Source organism: Macaca thibetana, chromosome 2, assembly GCF_024542745.1.
Source record: "Macaca thibetana thibetana isolate TM-01 chromosome 2, ASM2454274v1, whole genome shotgun sequence".
Classification (NCBI taxonomy): Eukaryota; Metazoa; Chordata; class Mammalia; order Primates; family Cercopithecidae; genus Macaca; species Macaca thibetana.
The window spans coordinates 107725003-107748063 of NC_065579.1; the positions used below are offsets into that span (position 1 = coordinate 107725003).

Here is a 23061-nt window from a genome sequence, read left to right on the forward strand (position 1 = left end):
TGAAAAAAAATTGCTATTATTTGGCTCACAAAACAGTATTTGACGTTATCAGAAATGATACTTTTTATTTTATTTATTTTTTTATTTTATTTATTTTTTTTTTTGAGACGGAGTCTCGCTCTGTCGCCCGGGCTGGAGTGCAGTGGCCGGATCTCAGCTCACTGCAAGCTCCGCCTCCGGGGTTTACGCCATTCTCCTGCCTCAGCCTCCTGAGTAGCTGGGACTACAGGCGCCCGCCATCTCGCCCGGCTAGTTTTTTGTATTTTTTAGTAGAGACGGGGTTTCACTGTGTTCGCCAGGATGGTCTCGATCTTCTGACCTCGTGATCCGCCCGTCTCGGCCTCCCAAAGTGCTGGGATTACAGGCTTGAGCCACCGCGCCCGGCCATGATACTTTTTAAAAAGAAGAAAAACCAACCTCAAAATGTTTGCTCTGTACTCCAATGTAAATAACATGCAATACAATTTCTAGAACAATGAGCACCTAATTTGAGACAACAGTGTTGGCCACAACTATTATTTTTATCACCTTTTAAAGAAAAAGATAATGGTATTACTTTATCATATATTCTTTTAATCTTTATTTGTTTCTCCGAGACGGAGTCTTGCTCTGTTGCCCGGGCTGGACTGCAAAGGCGCGATCCTGGCTCGCTACAACCTCTGCCTCCTGCGTTCAAGCAATTCTCCTGCCTCAGCCTCCCAAGTAGCTGGGATTACAGGTGTGAGCCACCACGCCCAGCTGTTTTTTTTTTTTTTTTTTGTATTTTTAGTAGAGACAGGGTTTCACCATGTTGGCCAGGCTAGTCTCAAACTCCTGACCTTGTGATCTATCCACCTCGGCCTCCCAAAGTGCTGGGATTATGGGGGGCATGACTCACTGTGCCCGGCCTGATTTTAATTTTAAATAAAGCTAACATATGGTGAAATTAATTTTTAAGGTGTGTACCGTTCTATTTCTGTTCCTATGGGCATAATGAGGATACAAAACAGTTCTAATCATCCAAAAAAAATTCCCTTGTGCTGTCCTATTGCAGTCATGCCCTCCTTCCACTCCTGGCAACTAGGTCTATTCTCTCTCACTCTAGTTTTGTCTTTTCAACAGTACCTTAACTCGTTTTGCCAATTTGAAGCTTTTTTCAAGATCATCGATTAATAATTTAGTAGCTAGTATTATAGCAGAACTGTATGGGAAACAGTGCTTTTTCACATTTTGTTCCTTGAAGTTCTGGTGAGGATGAAACAGGCATGAAAGGAAAGCACTTAATTCAATATTTAGTGAAGAGTAAGGTGACAGTATAATTCCGCTAAAAGAAAGTTCAGCAGTAGAGAGCCTGTCTCACACCAGTGAAGCGTGGGGGCTTTGAGGTGCCAAGTAAAATTCCAGGAGAGTTTTATAACCATGAAATGCCCACTGCTTGCACATAGTAGATGGTTCATAAGCAGGTATTGAATAAATTAACTAATGTACCACAACTGCCATTTTATTCAACTTTTGGGAGAAAATTTTATCAGCTAATTTATAAACTAAAATGCAAAACAGAAGAGAAAGAAAACAGTGAATTTCAGAAAAGCCTCTCATTTGGATAAAATTTTACCCGAATGAAGCTTAATGAAGGTTGTGCATCTACCACCAATTACAGACCATGAGCATACTTTTTAGTATTATGTGGTACAAACTATCAGAATACTTTTCAAAGCCTACACAAATTCCTAGGACCACTGAGGATCCTAACAGAAACTGCAGTGGTAAAGAGGCACGAAGCTTTACCAGAACTAGCTGCTGCGAGCTAACTTCTGCACTCCAAGACCATCTTCTCCCATAGTAATCTTATAGGAGTAGAAAAAAGCATGGTAAATTTTCCTGCCAAAAACAAGTACTCTGGGGTAAGCGAGTTCTTTCCTTATGTTTTAGATTTAAAATTGTAAGACCTTAACACCTTTAAAAAGAGACACAGGGTCTCACTGTTGCCCAGACTGGAGTGCAGTGGCACAACCACAGCTCACTGCAGCCTCTGACTCCTGGGGTCAAGTGATCTTCCTTCCTCAGCCTGCCAAGTAGCTGGGACTGGTTACAGGAGCATGCTAACATGCTTTCTTTTTGAACTTATATTTCTGCTGGTCCTGGAGGCCAGCTTCCCTAGTAAAATAGTCTCCTGCAGACCTCCTCCTCTCCTTTTGGTCTTTCTTGGTCAGCACCCAAGTACCCAGAGAGCCTTACCCTCTCATACTCATCCTTGGCTCTGCTCAGCATCTCCAGGATGTCGATGGGCCTGTGGTCACTGCAGCCATTGGCTTGGCTGGGACTCTGTTTATCCCGCACAGCTTGCTGGGATCGCCGTGTCTCCTCTTCTACCACACTAGAGGAGAAGAACAAGGTTTTAGAAAGGCCTCTTAAAACAAAATCTGACCCAAGGTTTCTTTTGGTGTTCATCTTCCAAGGACACACTAAGAGTGTCACATGATGACATTATTCTTTTTATTTTTTTGAGATGGAGTCTCGCACTGTTGCCCAGGCTGGAGCACAGTGGCGCAATCTTGGCTCACTGCAAACTCTGCCTCCTGGCTTCACGCCATTCCCCTGCTTCAGCCTCCCAAGTAGCTGGGACTATAGGTACCCGCCACCACGCCTGGCTAATTTTTTGTTTTTAGTAGAGACAGGGTTTCACTGTGTTAGCCAGGATGGTCTCGATCTCCTGACCTCATGATCTGCCCTCGGCCTCCCCAAGTGCTGGGATTATAGTCATGAGCCACTGCGCCCAGCCAATGACATTATTCTTGCAATATATAACACAGAACCTCAGTTACCTCATTTCAGGAATATATGACTTACCATTTCACCGTCTCATTAACAGTGCCAATATTTACCCTTCAGAAGGATAAAAATCAGAATTCCCTCCTAGAGTTGGCAGAGATGCATTAAAAACTTCACTAAGGTATCTCCCTTTTTCCCTTGAAGTATTTCAAAATCAAACTAATTGCTAAAGTAAATCTGAAAATGGACAATGCCACCAAGACACAGGAAGGCCGCATAGTTGAACAAATCCTCTGTGGAAAGTTTGGATTGACACTGGGCTAGTAAGGACAAAGTCATTTCTTGAAAATAGAGGTCCTGGTGAATCCTTAAAAGTTAATGATAACACTATAAGCAAATAAAAGGTTTCCCTTATTCTCCCTTTAAAAAACTACCAACTTAGCCTGGGCAACTTGGCAAAACCCCGTCTCTACAAAAAAAATACAAAAATTAGCTGGGCATAGTGGTACACGCCTGTAGCCCCAGCTATTTGGGAGGCTAAAGTGGGAGGACTGCTTGAGTCTGGGAGGTAGAGGTTGCGATGAGCTGAGATCATGCCACTGCACTCCAGCCTGGGTGACAGAGGGAGACCCTGACTCCAAAACAAACAAACAAACAAACAAACAAAAAAAAACCACACACTAAGTGGGTTTTCAGTTTTTAAGAACACCCCCTTCTCCCTTGTATAGAAAGATCTGAAACAATTACAGCAAAATGTTAGGAATTGAAAGCTGGGTGGTAAGCACATACATATTTTATTATTTCCTATATTTTTCTTCAAGCTTTCAAGCTTGAATAATAAATTTTAATAAAGCAACTTTCTTTTTTTTTCTAAGATTAATTTAGGCCAGGCACAGTGCTCATGCCTATTATCCTAGCACTTTGCGAGGCCGAGGCAGGAAGATCACTTGAGCCCAGGAGTTTGAGACCAGCCTGGGCAACAAGCGAAACCCTGTTTTAAAAACCAAAAAACCCAGCCTGCACAGGAGCTCTCATTACAGTGTGGGGAAAAGGTGGACAGAGATGGCTTTTTTATTTAAAAATACTGGGTTAAACAATATTAAATCGACTTAAAAAAAAAGAAAAAACAGAATCTTTGAGTTTTATTATTATTTTTGTAGAGATGGGGTTTGATATGTTGCCCAGGCTGGTCTCAAAACTCCTAGTCTCAAGTGATCTTCCTGCCTCAGCCTCCCAAAATACTGAGATTAAAGGCATGAACTACCACAACCCACCCACTGAATTTGTTTGTTTTACTTATTTTTTTATTGTACAGACAAGGTCTCATCATGTTGCCCAGGCTGGTCTCAAACTCCTGGCCTCAAGCAATCCTCCCACCTCAGCCTCCCAAAGTGCTGGGATTACAGACATGAGCCACCACACCTGGCCAGTTGATTTTTAAGCATGCAAAAATTTATTGTGATTCTCCAAGAAGGGCAGGCCTATAGATACTCTCAAATTTTATTTGATTATAGAATTTTCCTCTGAGGCAGAATTCCTGTTTGGAAAATGTGGCTTTAAGGTTAGTTACCTTATCTAGATAGTTTCTCCATCTAGATTTTTATAGCTCTTCATAAGACTATTACTTCTAAAACAAATGTAGAATCATGAATTTCATGGTAGACTGAAAGACTGGTATGGGATATGAGAGTAAGACCAAACATGAACTGTTTATTTAATGCTCAGATATAGGTCACATTAGCCCGAATCCACCTTCATAAAGGATCTGTCACACAGCCTGCTTTCCACCTATCTCCTGACATGTTGCCTGACTTGGCCATGCTAGTATTTAACTTTTCCCTGACCCAGACTAGGATCTGTGATTCTGTGATTATTTTGGTTTAAAAGAAGAATATTTCTTTTCTTTTCTCATGCCAAAGCCTCCCTAGTAGCTGGGATTACAGGTGTGCACTACCATGCCCGGCTAATTTTTGTGTTTTTAGTAAAGGTAGGGTTTCGCCATGTTGACCAGGCTGGTCTTGAACTCCTGATCTCAAGTGATCTGACCACCTCAGCCTCCCAAAGTGCTGGGATTACAGGCATGAGCCACTGTGCCCAGGCAGAACAGGTAATTTTATAAAGCTCACCACTGCTGAAAGCAGAAGCCGTCAGGGGTGGTATGGAAGGGACTCTCACATAAATGAGGCTTGGACTCTAAGGCCTCTTCTAACCAAACTTTATGAATAGCACCCATGCCGTTCTCCTTTCCTTTCAAACACTAAAACCTATCCCTAAGATGTCTGTAAGATCAGGAATAAAGCTTACTTCCATGAGTTCTCCAAAGTTTACATAATCTATGTGGCCAAACATTCAAACAACATTTTATTGTTAAAAAGAGTTTCTGAGGCCGGGTGTGGTGGCTCATGCCTGTAATCCCAGCACTTTGGGAGGCCGAGGTGGGTAGATCATGAGGTCAGGAGTTCAAGGTCAGCCTGGCCAAGATGTTGAAACCCCATCTCTCCTAAAAACACAAAACTTAGCTGGGCGTGGTGGCAGGCGCTCATAATCCCAGCTACTCCGGAGGCTGAGGCAGGAGAACTGCTTGAACCCAGTGGGGCGGAGGCTGCAGTGAACCGAGATCACGCCACTGCACTCCTGGGTGACAGAGCAAGTCTCTGTCTTAAAAAAAAAAAAGTTTCTGGCAGACTGGATTTCCTCTTTAGGAGAGTCAACATCTTCTAAGTTTAGTGGGTTTTCAACTCTGCCACCACTGACCAGAGAATATCCAAATTTAGATGATATAGGTCTAGAAGTTCACTCATTTTCCTACATAGTTTCTCATTTTTATAAACATTGTTTGGAGTAAATCAGTTTTTTACTCCAATTATATTGTGGCTGTCAAACAGTATTTAAAAGAATGGGCACTGATGGACACATTTATTTATATGTACAATATACTAACAAGAACTGTACTAGTATTTTGTTGTCAAATATGTAGCAAATGACAATAAAACATTGTAACAAACAGGCTTATGCAGGCAGATTTAGAACAAAGACAGACAGTCTTCTTTAGTTTTAGTGACCAGAAAGGCATTTATCACAAAGTTAAGGGTAACATACAGTATTCTCTTCAGCCATAAATAGGCCAGACACTTAAAACTCATTATCAACAGTTTCACCATGGTATTCTCAAATCACTATTTTTTTTTTTGAGATGGGATCTCACTATGTTGCCCAGGTTGATCTTGAACTCCTGGGGCCCAAGTGATCTGCCCACCTGAGCCTCATAAGTATCATAGCTGAAATGGCAAGTAAATACCACTGCGCCTGGCCTCTCTAATCACTTTCTTTTCTTCTTCCTTTTTTTTTTTTAATTATTAAACAGAGATGAGTCTTGCTATTCTCAGGCCAGGATGGTCTTAAACTCCTGGCCTCAAGCAATCCTCCCTGCCTTGACCTCCCAAAGTGCTGGGACTACAGGCACGAGCCACTGTGCCCAGGCTCAAAGCACTTTTAGTAACACACCTGATTCTAGTCAAACAAGCTGGAAATTTAAGCAATTGTCCCTTTTCGGACATTTCTGGTGAAAGAAGCCCCAATGCTCTTCTTTTCCCTTCCAGCTTCCCATTTCTACTCCTCATCCTATTTCTGGGTTCAATAAAATATTTTTAGAAAGGCCTTCAGTCTTCAGCTTCATTTACCATTTGAAATCTTGCATTAGGGGTAACACTTGCCCTGATAGATAAATGGTTTTCTTTCAATAGTTGTTAGAGCTAAAAGAACCAGATCGTTTCACTCAGGGCCCAAATGCTCATTCTGTAGGAGAAAGTGTTTATATGTTAATATATTCCAAAGTTTAGAAAAAATTCTGGATTTCTGGATAACCATGAATCAACAACGCTGTGTCTTCTTTTGCTGCTGTTGTTGCTGTTTTTGTTTTTTTTGAGACAAAGTTTCACTCTTGTTGCCCAGGATGGAGTGCAATGGTGTGATCTTGGCTCACTGCAACCTCCACCTCCTGGGTTCAAGTCATTCTCCTGCCTCAGCCTCCCGAGTAGCTGGGATTACAGGCACGCACCACCACACCCGGCTAATTTTGTGTTTTTAGTAGAGATGGGGTTTCTCCATGTTGGTCAGGCTGGTTTCGAACTCCCGACCTCAGGTGATCTGCCCGCCTCAGCCTACCAAAGTGCTAGGCGTGAGCCACCGCACCTGGCCAACCCTGTGTCTTCTAAGTAACCACAAGTAAGCTGCCTTTGCTGTCACTTTCAAAGCTAAAACGAGTGATCATCAAATAATGGCTTTGTTGAAAAATGGTTTTAGCCGGGTATGGTGGCTTGTGCCTACAGTCTCAATTACTTGGGAGGCTGAGGCAGGAGGATCCCTTAAGCCCAGGAGTTTGAGACTAGCCTGGGCAATATGGCAACATCCCATCTCGAAAGAAAAAAAAATTAAATTAAAAAATGAAAAACAGTTTTATCTTTTTTAAAAGTGTTCTAAAAACAAAGTGTCGTTCTAGGGAGCCAACATTTTTTCAAGTATAAGTGACTACAAGTTCATACAGAACGATGCCCTCGGGGTGTACAAAAGTAATAAACATGGGCCTGCCCTGCAAGCTCACAGGCAGAACAGGCAACAAAGCACGGGGCTGATAACTTCCGATCAGGACATGTTGGTAGTCTTAGATCATAACCTGGCCTTAGCTATGTCTGCCTTCTTTACAATGTAAATATACCCTGAACTGAGATTCTGGGTTAATTACTTATATATACTTTCATGAGTTTAAAACTAGGCTGTTAGCTTGGCACGGTGGCTCATGCCTATAATCCCAGTACTTTGGAGGATTGCTTGAGCCTAGGACTTTAAGACCAGTTTGGGCAACATAGTGAGACCCTGTCTCTACCCACATCCCAAAAAATTAGCTGATAGTGGTGGTGCATGCCTGTAGTCCCAGCTACTTGGGAGGCTGAGATGGAATGATCACTTGAGCCCAGGAGTTTGAGGCTGCACTGAGCTGTGACTGTGCCACTGCACTCCAGCCTGCGTGACAAAGCGAGACTCTGTCTAAAAAAAAACCAAATAAAGTAAAATAAAACAAAAATAAAATAAGATTAGACTGCTAAAAAATTTAAGATTATTTTCTTTAAAACATGTAGATTGAAAACTGCAAGAGAGCAAAGGGAATTTTAATTTGACAGATGGGGATGGCGGAGCAGGGAGAGAGATCCACATTTCTGAGAAGATTCAGGCAAAAACTGAAAAAAAGCAGAAGTGCACCAGAACACACTGTCTTCCTATTATAGTATTTTGCCCAGAGCTCTGTAGTCCCTCGGCCCCCTGCAGCCCCATGTCGTGGGCTTTCAGAATCCAGAATGGCAGTCCAGCAATATGGACAGGTCACACAAGGGCTGGCTTCTACAGGCTAGCCTGAGAGAGGACAATGAACTGTCCTTTAGAACATTAACTCAAGGAAAATAAATTTCTTTTTTTTTTTTTGAGACGGAGTCTCGCTCTGTCACCCAGGCTGGAGTGCAGTGGCCGGATCTCAGCTCACTGCAAGCTCCGCCTCCCGGGTTCACGCCATTCTCCTGCCTCAGCCTCCCGAGTAGCTGGGACTACAGGCGCCTGCCACCTCGCCCGGCTAAGTTTTTGTATTTTTAGTAGAGACGGGGTTTCACTGTGTTACCCAGGATGGTCTCGATCTCCTGACCTCGTGATCCGCCCGTCTCGGCCTCCCAAAGTGCTGGGATTACAGGCTTGAGCCACCGCGCCTGGCCCGGAAAATAATTTTCTAAATTTCAAGGTTCTGAGTTACAAAATACCTTCTGGAATACAACCCATGAGTGGATTGGGACCTGCTAAGCCTAGAGTCTGTGTCAAACACAAGTTCACTTAAAAGAACTAAACACAGACGTGTGTGAGAGCTCTCTATCAGGCTATCACATATGGTATCACTTGTTACAGTGGAAATCCGGACAGAACCTAAATCAGAGCCACTGTATATGGTTAGGCTGTACACCTGATGCAGATATCCTCTGGAGCCAGGCAGTTTGGCAGCCCTAACCTACAGGTCCAACAGTAAGGTTCTGGTTAAATCATGATCTGTCTATACAGCTGGATACAATGCAGCTGTCACAAATACTACAGAGAAAGATCTAATGCCTCGGAAAAATGCTGTTCATATGAAAAGCAGTATATGCAGTATGATCCTATTTTTGTAAAAAACAATCACACATATCTACTTAAAATATACATAAAGAAGACTGGAAGGAAACTGAAATGCACACTGGGAGGAGTAAGATAATAATTATATATATTTTAAAGCTTTTTGGCCTTTTCCAAGTTTTTGGCAGTAAAAAGAAATTGGGGAAATACATGAGTTGGTAGACTTACAAAGAGAAGTGGAAGGGGATTATTCTTCATTTCTCACATACCATCAGTTAAATTTATGGAGTAATATACTTACTCAGCCATGAGTTTTGCTATGCGGTGACAGTCATTCTTGTCATAAAACCAGATACTATATATCGACACTTGAAAAACAAAGGGAAAAAAAGATAAGAGGAAATGAGGTTTCAATATTTGGGTATATGTAAATAATATATTATCAACATGGAATGTCACTAAATGTACCGTCAGACCCTCAAATTGTTAATAGTCAATCTAAAGAAAACAAGTATTTCCTCCCTAAATGCTGTTTAATAAAATCAGGACAGGTAAAACATTCAGATAAAAATTACACAAAATAGTTTTAGACATTATCACCAGATCTCAGTGAACCTAAGACATTACAAAATATAAGATGCAACCATTAGTTATGTACTATCAAGCTTTGAAGAAAAAGGCTTCCAATTAAACTAAGAATCATATTGATTCTAAGATGCATTCTAAATTGATATTAAAATTGTTGCCAGGCGCAGTGGTTCACACCTGTAATCCCAATACTTTGGGAGGCCGAGGCGGGCGGATCACTTGAGATCAGGAGTTCAAGACCAGCCTGGTCAACATGATGAAACCCATTTCTACTAAAAATACAAAAATTAGCCGGCTGTGGTGGCGTGCCTGTAATCCCAGCTACTCGGGAGACTGAGGCAGGAGAATCGCTTGGGCCTGGGAGGCAGAGGTTGCAGTGAGCCGAGATCATGCCACTGTACTCCAGCCTGGGCAAGAGTGAGACTCCATTAAAAAAAAAAAAAAAAAAAAAAAAAAAAAAAAATTGTTACAATAAAAAGCTTTCAAAACAAATGCCAGCTCTATATCCATCCTATGACTGACTGTTTACATGTGAAATGGACTGAGCTCAGTCTATGGCACTTCTTATCCCATTCTTTTTATTTCCAATATGGTGCTCAGTTCAAAGAAAGCCCTAAAAAAATTTACTGCAAGATAAATGAACTTTATTAAAGATTATAATATATAAAAGCTACTATAAATGCTCTTTGGATAAGGTAGAGTAGAAATACTGAACATACATGTTGAAACAGACACATGGACGGATAAGACCCATTGCTACCATGTGTGCCCATATGATGACACTCACAGCTCAGCACACTTTGCATCTCCTTAAATACTTACAATGATTCCCTAGCACAGAAATGGCAGGTATCATCATGCCTTTTTTAAAGAAACATTACAACTTTTTATTTTGAAATAATTGTACCTTCACATGCAATTGTAAAGAACAGACAGATCTCAATTGTTTCCTCCAATGGTAACATTTTACAAAACTATGGTATACTGTCACAGCCAGGATACTGACATCAGTCCAGATACAGAAATTTCCATGGCCACCAGGATCCCTGGTGCCCTTTTAGAGCCCACATCCACCTTGCTCTGGCCCCTCTCCTGTCCCTGACTCTTGGCAAATAGGAACCTGTTCTCTATTTCTACAATGTTGTAATTTCAAGAGTATTACATTATATAAATGAAACCACAGAAGTCATAGAAGACTGCTGCTGTCCATTCCAAGCTGGTTGTAATGAGATCCTCTTTGCTCTTCCTGCTCCACTGCCTTCATGGAAGGGAGACGCAGAAGTCCCCTGGTGGCCAATTATCATTAGTGGGGCTTCCAATCCTTGCCAGTTTTGCTGGGCTGGCCTAGTATTGCCAGCAGGACTCTCGTTCAGTCTAGGAGAGGAATGAGCCTACCTGGGCCACCTTCTGTCGCTAGGTTGAAGGTTAAGAAACACCAGGCCCAGGCCCCCTTCTTATGTTGGGTAGGGGTTTGTAAGACACTTTGCTGCTGCTGTTCCGCCAGTTCTGGGTTCCTGACCAGATCGTCGTCCTTCTACCTTTCACGGTTCTCCAGATTGTCTGTTGTGTCATTTCCAGGTTTTATAGTTGTAAGTGGCAGGCAGAGAGAAGTCTATGCTACTCAGTTTAATTGGAAGTTTCCTTTTTTTTTTTTTTTTTTTTTTTGAGACGGAGTCTCGCTCTGTCGCCCAGGCTGGAGTGCAGTGGCCGGATCTCAGCTCACTGCAAGCTCCGCCTCCCGGGTTCGGGCCATTCTCCTGTCTCAGCCTCCTGAGTAGGTGGGACTACAGGCGCCCGCCACCTCGCCCGGCTAGTTTTTTGTAGTTTTTAGTAGAGACGGGGTTTCACCGTGTTAGCCAGGATGGTCTCGATCTCCTGACCTCGTGATCCGCCCGTCTCGGCCTCCCAAAGTGCTGGGATTACAGGCTTGAGCCACCGCGCCCGGCCGGAAGTTTCATTTTGCATTTTTATGGATGGGAATACGGGTTAACGGAGAGACTAAGTAACTTATTAACAAATGAGAGAAAAAAGTCAGTCTCAGAGCTAGAAGTAAAACTTGGGTCAGGCCAGGCGTGGTGGCTCACGCCTATAATCCCAGCACTTTGGGAGGCCAAGACGGGCAAATCACCTGAGGTCAGGAGTTCGAGACCAGCTGGCCAACACGGTGAAACTCCGTCTCTACTAAAAACACAAAATTAGCCGGGTATGGTGGCACGTGCCTGTAATCCCAGCTACTCGGGAAGCGGAGACAGGAGAATTGCTTGAACCCGGGAGGCAGAGGCTGCAGTGAATCGAGATTGCTCCACTGCACTCCAGCCTGGGCAACAAGAGCGAAACTCTGTCTCAAAACAAACAAACCCAAAAAACAAACTTGTGTCTTCTCACTCCTAGACCAGTTATCTTGTTACTACATTTTCATTGCTTACATCTCATTGCATTGAAATAACATTACATTTTTTTATAGAAACAAAGTTAGTGAGCTTAGTTATGCTTGATGATTAAAGTGACACATAAAAGAATACACAATTAAATTAAAAGGCACATTAAGAGGGTGCTATAGAATATAGGAAATAGAAGTGCTAGCACAAGAGATTTTAAATAAATCAAAAAATCATTTTTATAACTATTATTTGGCCCGGCGCAGTGGCTCAAGCCTGTAATCCCAGCACTTTGGGAGGCCGAGACGGGCGGATCACGAGGTCAGAAGATTGAGACCATCCTGGCTAACACGGTGAAACCCCGTCTCTACTAAAAAATACAAAAAACTAGCCGGGCAAGGTGGCGGGCGCCTGTAGTCCCAGCTACTCAGGAGGCTGAGGCAGGAGAATGGTGTAAACCCGGGAGGCGGAGCTTGCAGTGAGCTGAGATCGCACCACTGCACTCCAGCCTGGGCGACAGAGAGAGACTCCGTCTCAAAAAAAAAAAAAAAAAAATTATTTGAATTTTATATTATCAGTATATATCGATTTAGCAAACCACTGCTATTAAAAGTTATTTTAATGGTCAATTATTTGTTTCACCCTAAATTAAGGCCATTATTCCACAAAAGACTTCATGACAACTTTAAAAGTTTCCTTCTCGGCTGGGCGCAGTGGCTCATGCCTGCAATCCCAGCACCCTGGAAGGCCAAGGCGGGTGGATCACCTGAAGTCAGGAGTTCGAGACCACCCTGGCCAACATGGTGAAACCTGTCTCTACTAAAAATACAAAGAATTAGCCAGGCATTGTGGTGGATGCCTGTAATTCCAGCTACTCGGGAGGTTGAGGCAGGGAGACTCTCTTGAACCGGGAGGTGGAGGCTGCAGTGAGCCGAGATCGTGCCATTGTACTCCAGCCTGGGCAACAAGAGTGAAACTTTGTCTCCAAAAAAAAAAAAAAAAAAAAAAAATTTATATATATATGTTATATATCATTAAGTATATAATGTAATTATGTAAATAATTATATATATAAAAGTTCCCTTCTCAATAGAAATATAATTTTGAGTCTACTGTTATTGCAGAGTTAATTAAAACATGATTGATACACAGAGCGAGTGAACGGCTTCATTTTAATGATTGAAGATCATGAACAAGAAAAAATCCTACCCTGTTTACAAAGGGCTTCTCAGGCAGGGAAAAACCTCTAATTACACCAAAACTGCTCTAATCTATGGAGCCTGTGTATGGCCATGTGTCCCACAGGTGGCCGCACTACCTGAAGGAAGTCCAGGCTTGCTAGTCTCTGAGCCTTCAACCAGCTAGGAAGAGTTTCCCATGTTTGGAATCCATTTTCACAGTGCCTCTTTTGTTCACAGAGTGTCAAAGCACTGTGAGTGCTCCAAACAGAATCAAACTCCAACGAATAACAAGTAATTTTGGAATGTTTTACATGACGGTAAGTCAATAAATTCACTCAGCTTTAACATCTCAATGGAAGGAGCACAGAAGCAGCCTTGTTACAGATATAATAAGCATGATCTACTGCAGGGTCTTGGTTATGATCTTAGCTGCTAAGGCTTGCTCCAACTACAGTAAATCAGATCAGGGCTTTAAAAAGACTCCATATATGGCAATTACACATGACCACCTTTCTTGAAATATGCCTCTTCCAAGCTTGGCTAATGAACAACCCAAACACCGAAGTCCAAATACAAAAATTTGTTTTCCTCCAATAAGCTATATTAATCTGGACATACTAAAACAATACACAGTGATAAGAAAAATTTATGACATGTGGCCGTGTGCAGTGGCTCACGCCTGTAATCCCAGAACTTTGGGAGGCTGGGGTGGGTGGATCATCTGAGGTGAGGAGTTCGAGACCAGCCTGGCCAACATGGTGAAACTCTGTCTCTACTAAAAATACAAAAAGTAGCTGGGCGTGGTGATGCATGTCTATAATCCCAGCTACTCAGGAGGCTAAGGAAGGAGAATTGCTTAAACCCAGGAGGTGGAGGCTGCAGTGAGCCGAGATCGCGCCACTGCACTCCAGTATGGGAGACAGAACAAGACTCCATCTCAAAAAAAAAAAAAAGTTTATGATATGCAACACATCAGGCTTAGAGAGGAACACACAATTTTTTCTGTGCTAAACAGAAGCAATTAAGTGTGTTTTCACATGGGCTTCTAAATTTAACTCTTAGGAAAGAATTACTTATCAATAATCACAATAAGTCCATCAAAGCTGTCAACTTATTTTGAAAATCCTTCATTTAAGATGCCCCCCTTTTCCTTTGAAGAAATACAATATAATTTAGAAATAAGCACGTGCCTTCTGCTTTTGTATATTATCAAACTGCCTAAAAAGAGCCAAACACTTTCAAAGGCATGTTTGCAGAAGAAATAAAGATAAGAAAGCCATAATGATAGCTTAATGGGTAAGGGATAAGAGTCACACTCGATTCTGCCAAAAGCAGACCTGTAGAAGTTCAGACACGCATCCAAGAATCAGCTCTGTCTGCCAACATATCAAACCGTCAGTGCATGCAACTGGCAAGAAAGCCCAGGGAGCTGCCACGGAGCCTGTCACTATCACTCATGAGGAAAGACAGACAAGTTCACCAGATAGCTAAAACTGCAGAGGACCTCCTCTTCAAACCAAAGTTAAACATTCTTCCCTCAAGAGAACTTACACTCTAAGGCCCAACACATTCTGCCAACAATTCACTTGCTGAAATAAATTTCTCTGATTAACTATGCCACAGAGAATTTAGGCTTTTGGCAACACAGTATTGCCTTTTGCTATGGCAAATGATGGCACACTGTTTTATAAATGGCCTTTCTCAAGATGAAAGAAACTACTTAGTTAATGGATACCTACCACACACTGTGACTGCTAACAGCTATCCTAAGTCAGTCATGTTGCATAAGATAGACAAGACATTGAAAAGTTGGCTGGGTGTGGTGGCTCACATCTCTAATCCCAACACTTTGGGAGGCTGAGGCGGGAGGTTCACTTGAGCCTAGCAGTTCAAGACCAGCCTGGGTAACACAGTGGGGCCTTGTTTATTTAAAACATTTTTTTTAATTAAAAAAAAAGAAAAAAGAAGAAAAAGTTAGGAGGTGTGATAGAACATTTCATTGCCTTCCACAAAAAATATCAAGATCCATCTAAGAATATTGAACATTAAACATTTCCTTTGCTTTTCAAATGAAGGCCCCATTCTTACGAAAATGTAAAAAACAAACAAACAAAAAAACTTATTACAAAAATTAAAGGTAATTGAACTATTTTGTATTGAGAAATTTTAATAAATGGAGTTTTGAGTAAGTTTTCTATTTCCTTAGACCCGTTTAAAGATATAGCAACCTATTATGATTTCATATAATATTTCACTGTTTCTCATCTTGAGAGAGGTACATGGCTCACACAGATCAAGAAAAGTCAAATTAATTTGGTATCTTTGTAAAATCCTTTGAGACTTCTAGAGATGCTGTGAAATGTCACAAAAACAGAGCTGGGAATCACTCTCATACATATGTTGTCTTTGTGATTCATTATTTAGATCTAACCTACTTTCCAAAAGGATCTGAGGAGGCTGGAGATTTTCTCAGTATGGTGCGAAGCAAAAAGGGGGTTTGATAAAAAGCTTTTTGGTGGTGATGTTAAGAGTTATAAAATTTCTTTCTCCTGAAACTCTGTGCTTGAGAAAATAAATAAGGAGAAGAAAAGTTATACAATTTCTAAAGATGATAATGACAAAGATCTCTTACACCAGGAAACAAAAACAAGAAAACGGGCTTTGGGTATAGACAAATACACTTTTTATATATAAAAATGGAATAGGTATATAAACAAAAGTCAGCCCTGGCAAGTAAAAAAGCAAATACCTCTCCCTTGGCAGATCATTTCCTTTAAGACAAGAATAAGCATGGAGGCTCTCCAGGAACATCAAAGGGTTAGGAAAGAGAGAGAAGGGGAGAAAGGCTCCAAGATAGAGGAGCAGAAAACACACACGAAAAAGGATATGGAGCCTAAGACTGAGTGACGTGAGATCATAACAGATTTTGGCATGTTACAAACACTTAGGTAGATGAGATGCTGTATATCTGCAAGTAACGCTGGAAAATGTGATTCAATTATCTTTGCAGCTTAACCCTTTTGGCCAAAAAACCCACTCATTGCAGACCACCACCGAACACTAATATGGTAGAGAAAGAGTCCAACTTCTAAAATTTAAATTGTAATATGTACTTATTGAATATTCAACAATGATTAAAAGACTCAGGACAGGTAATTTAAAAATGCTACTCTTCAAGGTCTTCATCATTTAAAAATTTGGTGCCTCTGTCTAAGTTAAATCAAATCTGAATATATTAACCCGAAATACTTCTTCCACTATCCCATTAACATTATAATCTCAGTATAGAATTCAGACACATGAAATGACCATTGAACTTCTTTAGGAATTAGGAAAATAAACCCAACAATATCACAACTAATTACTCCCACTTGCAAAAGCTTTATTCTTCAACAATGGGCAACCCTAAGTAAAACAGTGAATTGCACTAGGGTTTTGCCTTTGCTTTTAGGATTTATATCGCTATTGCCACACAGTACCCACAACTCCTTAAAGTACAGCTTCCAAAGTGTGTGGTGTAAATCAGGGGTCCCCAACCTCAGGGTCACGGATTGGTACTGGTCCGTGGTCTGTTAGGAACCAGGCTGCACAGCAGGAGGTAAGTGGCAGACAACAGAGCATTACTGCCCGAGCTCTGCCTCCTGTCAGATCAGCTGTGGCATTAGATTCTCATAGGAGCTCCAGCCCTACTGTGAACTGCGTATGTGAGGGATCTAGATTGTGGCTCCTTACAAGAATCTAACGCCTGATGATCTGTCATTGTCTTCCATCACCCCCGGATCGGACCGCTGTTTAGATGCAGGAAAACAAGCTCAGGGCTCCCACTGATTCTACATGATGGTGAGTTGCATAATTATTTCATTATATATTGCAATACTAACAGAAATAAAGTGCACAATAAATGTAACGTGTCTGAATCATCCTGAAACGATTCCCCAATCCCCATCCATTGAAAAACAGTCTTCCACAAAACTGGTCCCTGGTGCCAAAAAGGTGGGGGAATGCTGGTGTAAATGATTATGGTTCTGCCAAATGTTGGACATGTCCAACCCCTGCACTGGCAGTCTAGTCGCTCTAGTATCCCACACAAATATCATTTTTATGTATGATAAGGGAAAGACAAAGGCAGGGGGAAGCATGGCCCTTGACCTCCATGGAGTTGAATTCCCATTTCCTAGGCTTCCAAAAATCTACAGTTGGGGATCTGGGAAATGGGTCAGACGGGATGTAAAATAGGGGGGAAACTTCTTTTCTCTCCTTTCCCTTACTTCTACACTCCTACACATTTTTCTACCAATTTACTAATCGATATCCACAGCAGGGTTGTAAGCACAAATACTCACGGACTGTAAGAGACCTCGGAGTGTGGTGGGATCAGTGATGAACCTGTCTTACCTACAACTCTGGCCGACTGTAGTACTTGCAGGAATCCAAGTGCTGTGTGGCCACACATGTCATTTTGTTACAAGAAAAATCAGCAATCCAGGTATGGATGTATAAAATATGGTAATTTTTAAATGTTGGTAGCAAATGCTTAGCCTGTGCTTTCCTTTTATTAAAAAGAAAAAGCTGGCCGGGTGTGGTGGCTCACGCTTGTAATTTCAGCACTTTGGGAGGCCGAGGCGGGTGGATCACTTGAGGTCAGGAGTTTAAGACCAGCCTGGCCAACACAGTAAAACCCCATCTCTACTAAAAATACAATAAAAGTAGTTAGGCATGGTGGCATGTGCCTGTAATCCCAGCTACCATGGAGGCTGAGGCAGAAGAATCACTTGAGCCTGGGAGGCAGAGGTCGCAGTGAGCTGAGACTGCACCAGCACACTCCAGCCTGGGCAACAGAGCAAAATTCCACCTCAAAAACAACAACAACAACAAAAACAAAAACAAAAAAAAACACCAAACAAACAAAGGCCGGGCATGGTGGCTCATGCCTGTAATCCCAGCACTTTGAGAAGCCGAGGCGGGTGGATCACCTGAGGTCAGGAGTTCAAGACGAGCCTGGCCAACATAGTGAAACCCCGTTTCTACTGAAAATACAAAAATTAGCCGGGCGTGATGGCATGTGCCTATAATCCCAGCTCAGGAGGCTGAGGAAGGAGAATCACTTGAACCTGGGTGGCAGAGGTTGCAGTGAGCTGAGATTGCGCCACTGTACTCCAGCCCGGGCGACGAGAGCAAAACTCCGTCTCAGAAAAAAAAAAAAGAAAGAAAGAAAAGAAAAGCAAAAGCTGAGCATGCCTGGAAGCAGTGACTTTGTAAGTGACTCAGACCTGCCTGGATCCTCCAGGGCACTGAACCCGAAGGGCCCAGTCTCAAGGTTTATTCTGCACACTCCCGAGGAGCTTCCCTCTTCCTTAGACTAGTGGTTACTCTGTTTCAATTTTTACATACACAGATAACTTCAGTGTGTAAACAGAAGGTGAAAACCTACATATTACAGTTAACATATTTGTCACTTAGGTACAAAAAATGATTTCCTTTGTGAGTTCTCAAAATAAATAACATTCAAAGTATTGAATACTTAATATAATTATCTAAAAGAGATAAATGATACAGGCATGGTTAACTTTACCAATCTTTACAATTAAGATAACACCACAATAAAAAAAAAAAGATGAAAAGTGCTTTTATCTAACAACACTACCTGAGGGGGAAAAAGTCAGTAATTAATGAATCATAATGAAAAGAATCTTCTTTGGAAATTCTGAAATGGTCAATGGATTTACGAAGTTACCAAGAAGGCACCTGGTAAATGCTCTAGCAGAATACTAAGCAGCGCCTACAATGAGCCAGAAAGTAATATATGTATTTTTAAAGCATGTGAACTAACAGTGTCACTGAGTCAGACTCAGCCACTGAGTCTTAAGTCCCTCTGTGTTTTTGTGGTGTTTTTACCTCTTCAGTCTGCAAATGTGGCAACAGCAAGGCTCTTTCCTTATCTTGGTCCAGAAGGCCAGACTAATGCAGTTGCCACAGACCCTTTCTCCTTCACTGATTACAGAATCATACCAACCACAGCAGTGCCGCAGCTGATGGTGGAAGACTGCCTTTCTTCAAGCTAAGAAAGAAGAACTGCACTGAATTCAAAGATATCAAAGAATGAACCACGGACATTTTCTGGTTGTTTATGAATTCCTCTTTCAGTCTGGAGGGAGAACTCACATTTTTGGACTGGACAAATTATAAACTTATCTTGTAAGGAAATTTCTTGCACTGTGCTTTAAAAGTCTGAAGATTTGCTCCAAATGCCAACAGCCACCTACCATCTCTACTGTTTTGAGTCTTGCCCTTGAACTGAGAAAGGACAAGCAGAGAGACAAAAAAAGCACACACTACAGCATTTCTTTTACTAAAACTTTCCATTTGGCAGCGGTATTTTCAACACGATGGAAATGAACCTTCCTACTTTTTCTAGTGATCTGATTTTAATTAAAAACACTATATATCAAGAGATTGATGCCCGATATAAAGGAAAAGTGATAAGTGAAGCAGAAACGAAGGGGTACTTCTCTCTGGCTTTTGGAGGTAAGTTCTTAAAAATATTAAATAGCAGTAATTGTTGACATTTTAAATTATACTTACGAGATAATTGTCTTTTTTGGTTAAGCAGGCTAAAGAGCAACATACTAGACTACTAGCTATATGACATTAACACCTTTTAAAGAAAATTTCAGATTAGATTTTACTCACATTGGATCACTCTGAAAGTGTTTCATACAAACCACAAACTTGTAATTGTTTAAACCTGTCAAGGTAAAATAAAATTCGGGAAATATCTGTGTTCTTTTGAAAAACTGAAAAGGACTTTGTCCATTTTCCCAAAAGTGCTTTTGGTTTTACAGAAAACATTAAAAAATACAAAAAGTGGCATTAAGTGGGAGATACATGCCTTAGGGTGTTACGTGGAGGAAACATGAAAAACTTGTCCTTATAAATGATTAGCTTCCAGTAAAGAGATGCCATATCTAACATGCACATGAAGTAAAATTATCATTGTTTTTGGTTAAAACTACCATTACACACTAGTCTATGGCGAGAATAAGGTCTGAGAAGAGAAAATCAAGACTATATACTCTTTCCAAACAATGGATGAGTACTGCCGCTGAAAATGACCAAGAAAAAATACGTACATACCCTTACTGTCTCTCTGGTAGATCAGATTGTCACTATTACTAGCCCAATCATTCAGATTTACAACCAATAACTCTCAAATCATGGACTTTAAATCATTAATTTTTATCATTAATCTACAGGGGGTTGTTTTAAGAATAAACTTGCATAGCTTTGGGCTTAATGTAGCAGCACATTTCATTAAGAATCCTGAGCCAGCTGGGTGCAGTGGCTAGTGTAATCCGAGCACTTTGGGAGGCTGAGGTGGGATGATCGCTTGAGGCCAGGAGTTGGAGACCAGGTTGGTCAACACAGCAAGACCCTATCACCACAAAAAATTTGTAGAGACCCTATCTCTATTTAAAAGAAAAATATTTAGCTGGTGTGGTAGCTCACACCTATAGTCCTAGCTACTCAGGGCAGGGGCTAAGGAAGGAGGATCGTTTGAACACTACAGCCTGGGCAACAGAGTGAGACCCTGTCTCAGGAAAAAAAAAAAAAAAAAAGAATCTTGACCCTTACCAAGAAGGCAGAGTTTTGACACAGAAAGTTCTAACGTCCTTTAGTAACTTCAGCTTACAATTTTCTAAGAAAATACAATAGAGCCTAAGGACTAAAAAAATTAATAAAATTCTTTAAAAGTGCACAGTAGTTTTAATCTATATGATATAGCAGCTGGTAAAGTGCTTGGCAAATGACATACTCAATAAATGTCACTGAATTAAGGTATGTATCTGAGTTAAATAATCACCTTGGTTAAAAACAAGGTAAAACGCTATATATATATATATATATATATATATATATATATATATTTTTTTTTTTTTTTTTTTTTTTTTTTTGAGATGGAGTATATATATACAATTTTTTTTTTTTTTTTTGAGATGGAGTCTCGCTCTGTTGCCCAGGCTGGAGTACAATGGTGCGATCTTGGCTAACTGCAACCTCCGCCTCCCAGGTTCAAGTGATTCTCCTGCCTCAGCCTCCTGAGTAGCTGGAATTGGAGGTGTGTGCCACCATGCCCGGCTAATTTTTGTGTTTTTAGTAGCAATGGGGTTTTACCTTGTTGGTTAGGCTGGTCTCAAACTCCTGACCTTGTGATCCGCCAGGCTCAGCCTCCCAAAGTGCTGGGATTATAGGTATGAGCCACTGTGCCTGGCCTAAAATGCAATATTGAAATAGTTTTTGCCAAAGAAAATCATTAAATGCCAGAACCAATTTTATAGAGCTTGATGGTACTGTAAACCTATATTATTAATACTTTCAATTAGCCAGGTTATACTGTAGACTGTCTAGCTGTAACAAAGAGAAAAATCAGTTCTGTTTGCTTTTACAAGTCATGCGCCACAAATGCTGCTTTGGTCAGTGACAGACTGCATACATAACAGTGGTTTCTTAAGATTATAATACCACATTTTCACTGTACGTTTTCTCTTAAGATGTTTTTAGATGTACGAATTCTTACCAATGTGCTACAACTGCCTCTCACATTCAGTACAATAACATGCCGTACAGGTTTGTAGCCTTAAAGCAATACCATATATTCTAGGTATGTAGGCTATGTCATTTATGTTTGTGTAAGTACAGTCTATGATGCTCATACAACAAAACTGCCTAATGACATCTCTTAGGACATATTCCTGTTGTTTAGTGACTCACGACTGTACTTTGTTATTGATTCACATGCTAGGTTTAGATTCTTAAAAAATTCCTCAGAACACACTTTACAGAATATTCTTGGGGCATTTTGTAATTAAGTGATAGGTAAGCATATACATATTTAAAAAAGATTCCCCATTACTACTTTATTCCTAAGAGGTGTCCACAGTGAAAATCAAAACACCTCTGCTACTGGTCTTGAGGAAAAACATCTTCTAAGAGAAGTATTACTCAGTGAGGTGTGCTGCTTGTAGCAGGTATGTATTGGGTTGATGTAAAATATTTGTGGTTCTTGACATTACTATAATTGCAAAAACCACAATTACTTTTGGACCAACCTAATAGTGAGGTATGTTGCTTACAGCAAGTATGTATAATAGGGAGGTATGTTGCTCACCACCTTGCTGAGGGAATAGTGAATCACAGAAGCATGATTTCCTCATCACAGAAGAGCGGACTTTGGAGACAAGTTTCCCTTGAAGATTAGACCAGATGTGTACGAACCCTGTAGCTGTCTTTTCAGAGGCTGGTCTCCACATGGAGAACTAACAGTCCTAGTACCATTTACTGAATAGAACATTCCTCTCAGCATTTTCTTTAGAAGTGATGAGAGAGATTTTTAGTCTATTGGCCCAATTATTTTATTTATGAGCCCTTTCAAATCTATTTATTCCTAAGTAATCTTTGTTAAACTATGTTTTCGTAGGAAACTGTCTTCCATCTAACTTTTAAATTTATAGGCAAAAGTTCTTCACAGTGGCTTGTTTTTAAAAATGCGTGTTCTCTGCCTTTAGTTGGAACATATTTATATTTTTATTTCTAATACTGCATATTGTACCTCCCCTTCTTTCTTTAATGATTGTTGTTCAATCATGTTATAGTGGAATTTTTTGTTTTGTTGATCTGCTCTATTCTATTGAAATTTCTACTTTTTGCAATTAATTTCTACTCCTTATTTTCCTTCAGCTTTACTCAGATTTCCCTATTTTCCTCCCTAAATTCTTTGGATGAATGGCCTATATTTGGCAATTTTTATAAACCTCTAATATATACTTGAAAAAAACGCAAATTCTCTAATTGCTAGAAGTAGGATTTTTTTTTTCTTTTTTCTTCTCAGACATACTTTATCATCAGTTAATGTCAGCAGCAGAACTGGACAAAATTTTCATCACTGAGAGTAGCAGGGTTTTTTTTTTTTTTTTTTTTTTTTGAGACGGAGTCTCGCTCTGTTGCCCAGGCTGGAGTGCAGT

The 23061-nt window shown here is 40.8% G+C and overlaps 2 protein-coding genes and 1 non-coding gene across 3 annotated transcripts in view; all 3 read right to left on the reverse strand.

Moving 5' to 3' along the window:
- Window positions 1–23061, reverse strand: part of TKT (transketolase) — a 643634-nt gene that overhangs the window by 82053 nt on the left and 538520 nt on the right. The window lies entirely within an intron of this gene.
- DCP1A (decapping mRNA 1A) overlaps window positions 1–23061 on the reverse strand; it is a 60412-nt gene that overhangs the window by 23019 nt on the left and 14332 nt on the right. Inside the window, exons 4-5 of the mRNA XM_050781094.1 lie at window positions 9197–9263; window positions 2218–2356 (exon numbers count right to left, since the gene is read on the reverse strand). Of these exons, the coding sequence (XP_050637051.1) occupies window positions 2218–2356; window positions 9197–9263 (206 nt within the window). The remainder of the gene's footprint in view (window positions 1–2217; window positions 2357–9196; window positions 9264–23061) is intronic.
- Window positions 22920–22988, reverse strand: LOC126949505 (small nucleolar RNA SNORD38). The gene has a single exon (XR_007723784.1). It is a non-coding gene; the product is annotated as a small nucleolar RNA SNORD38 (small nucleolar RNA).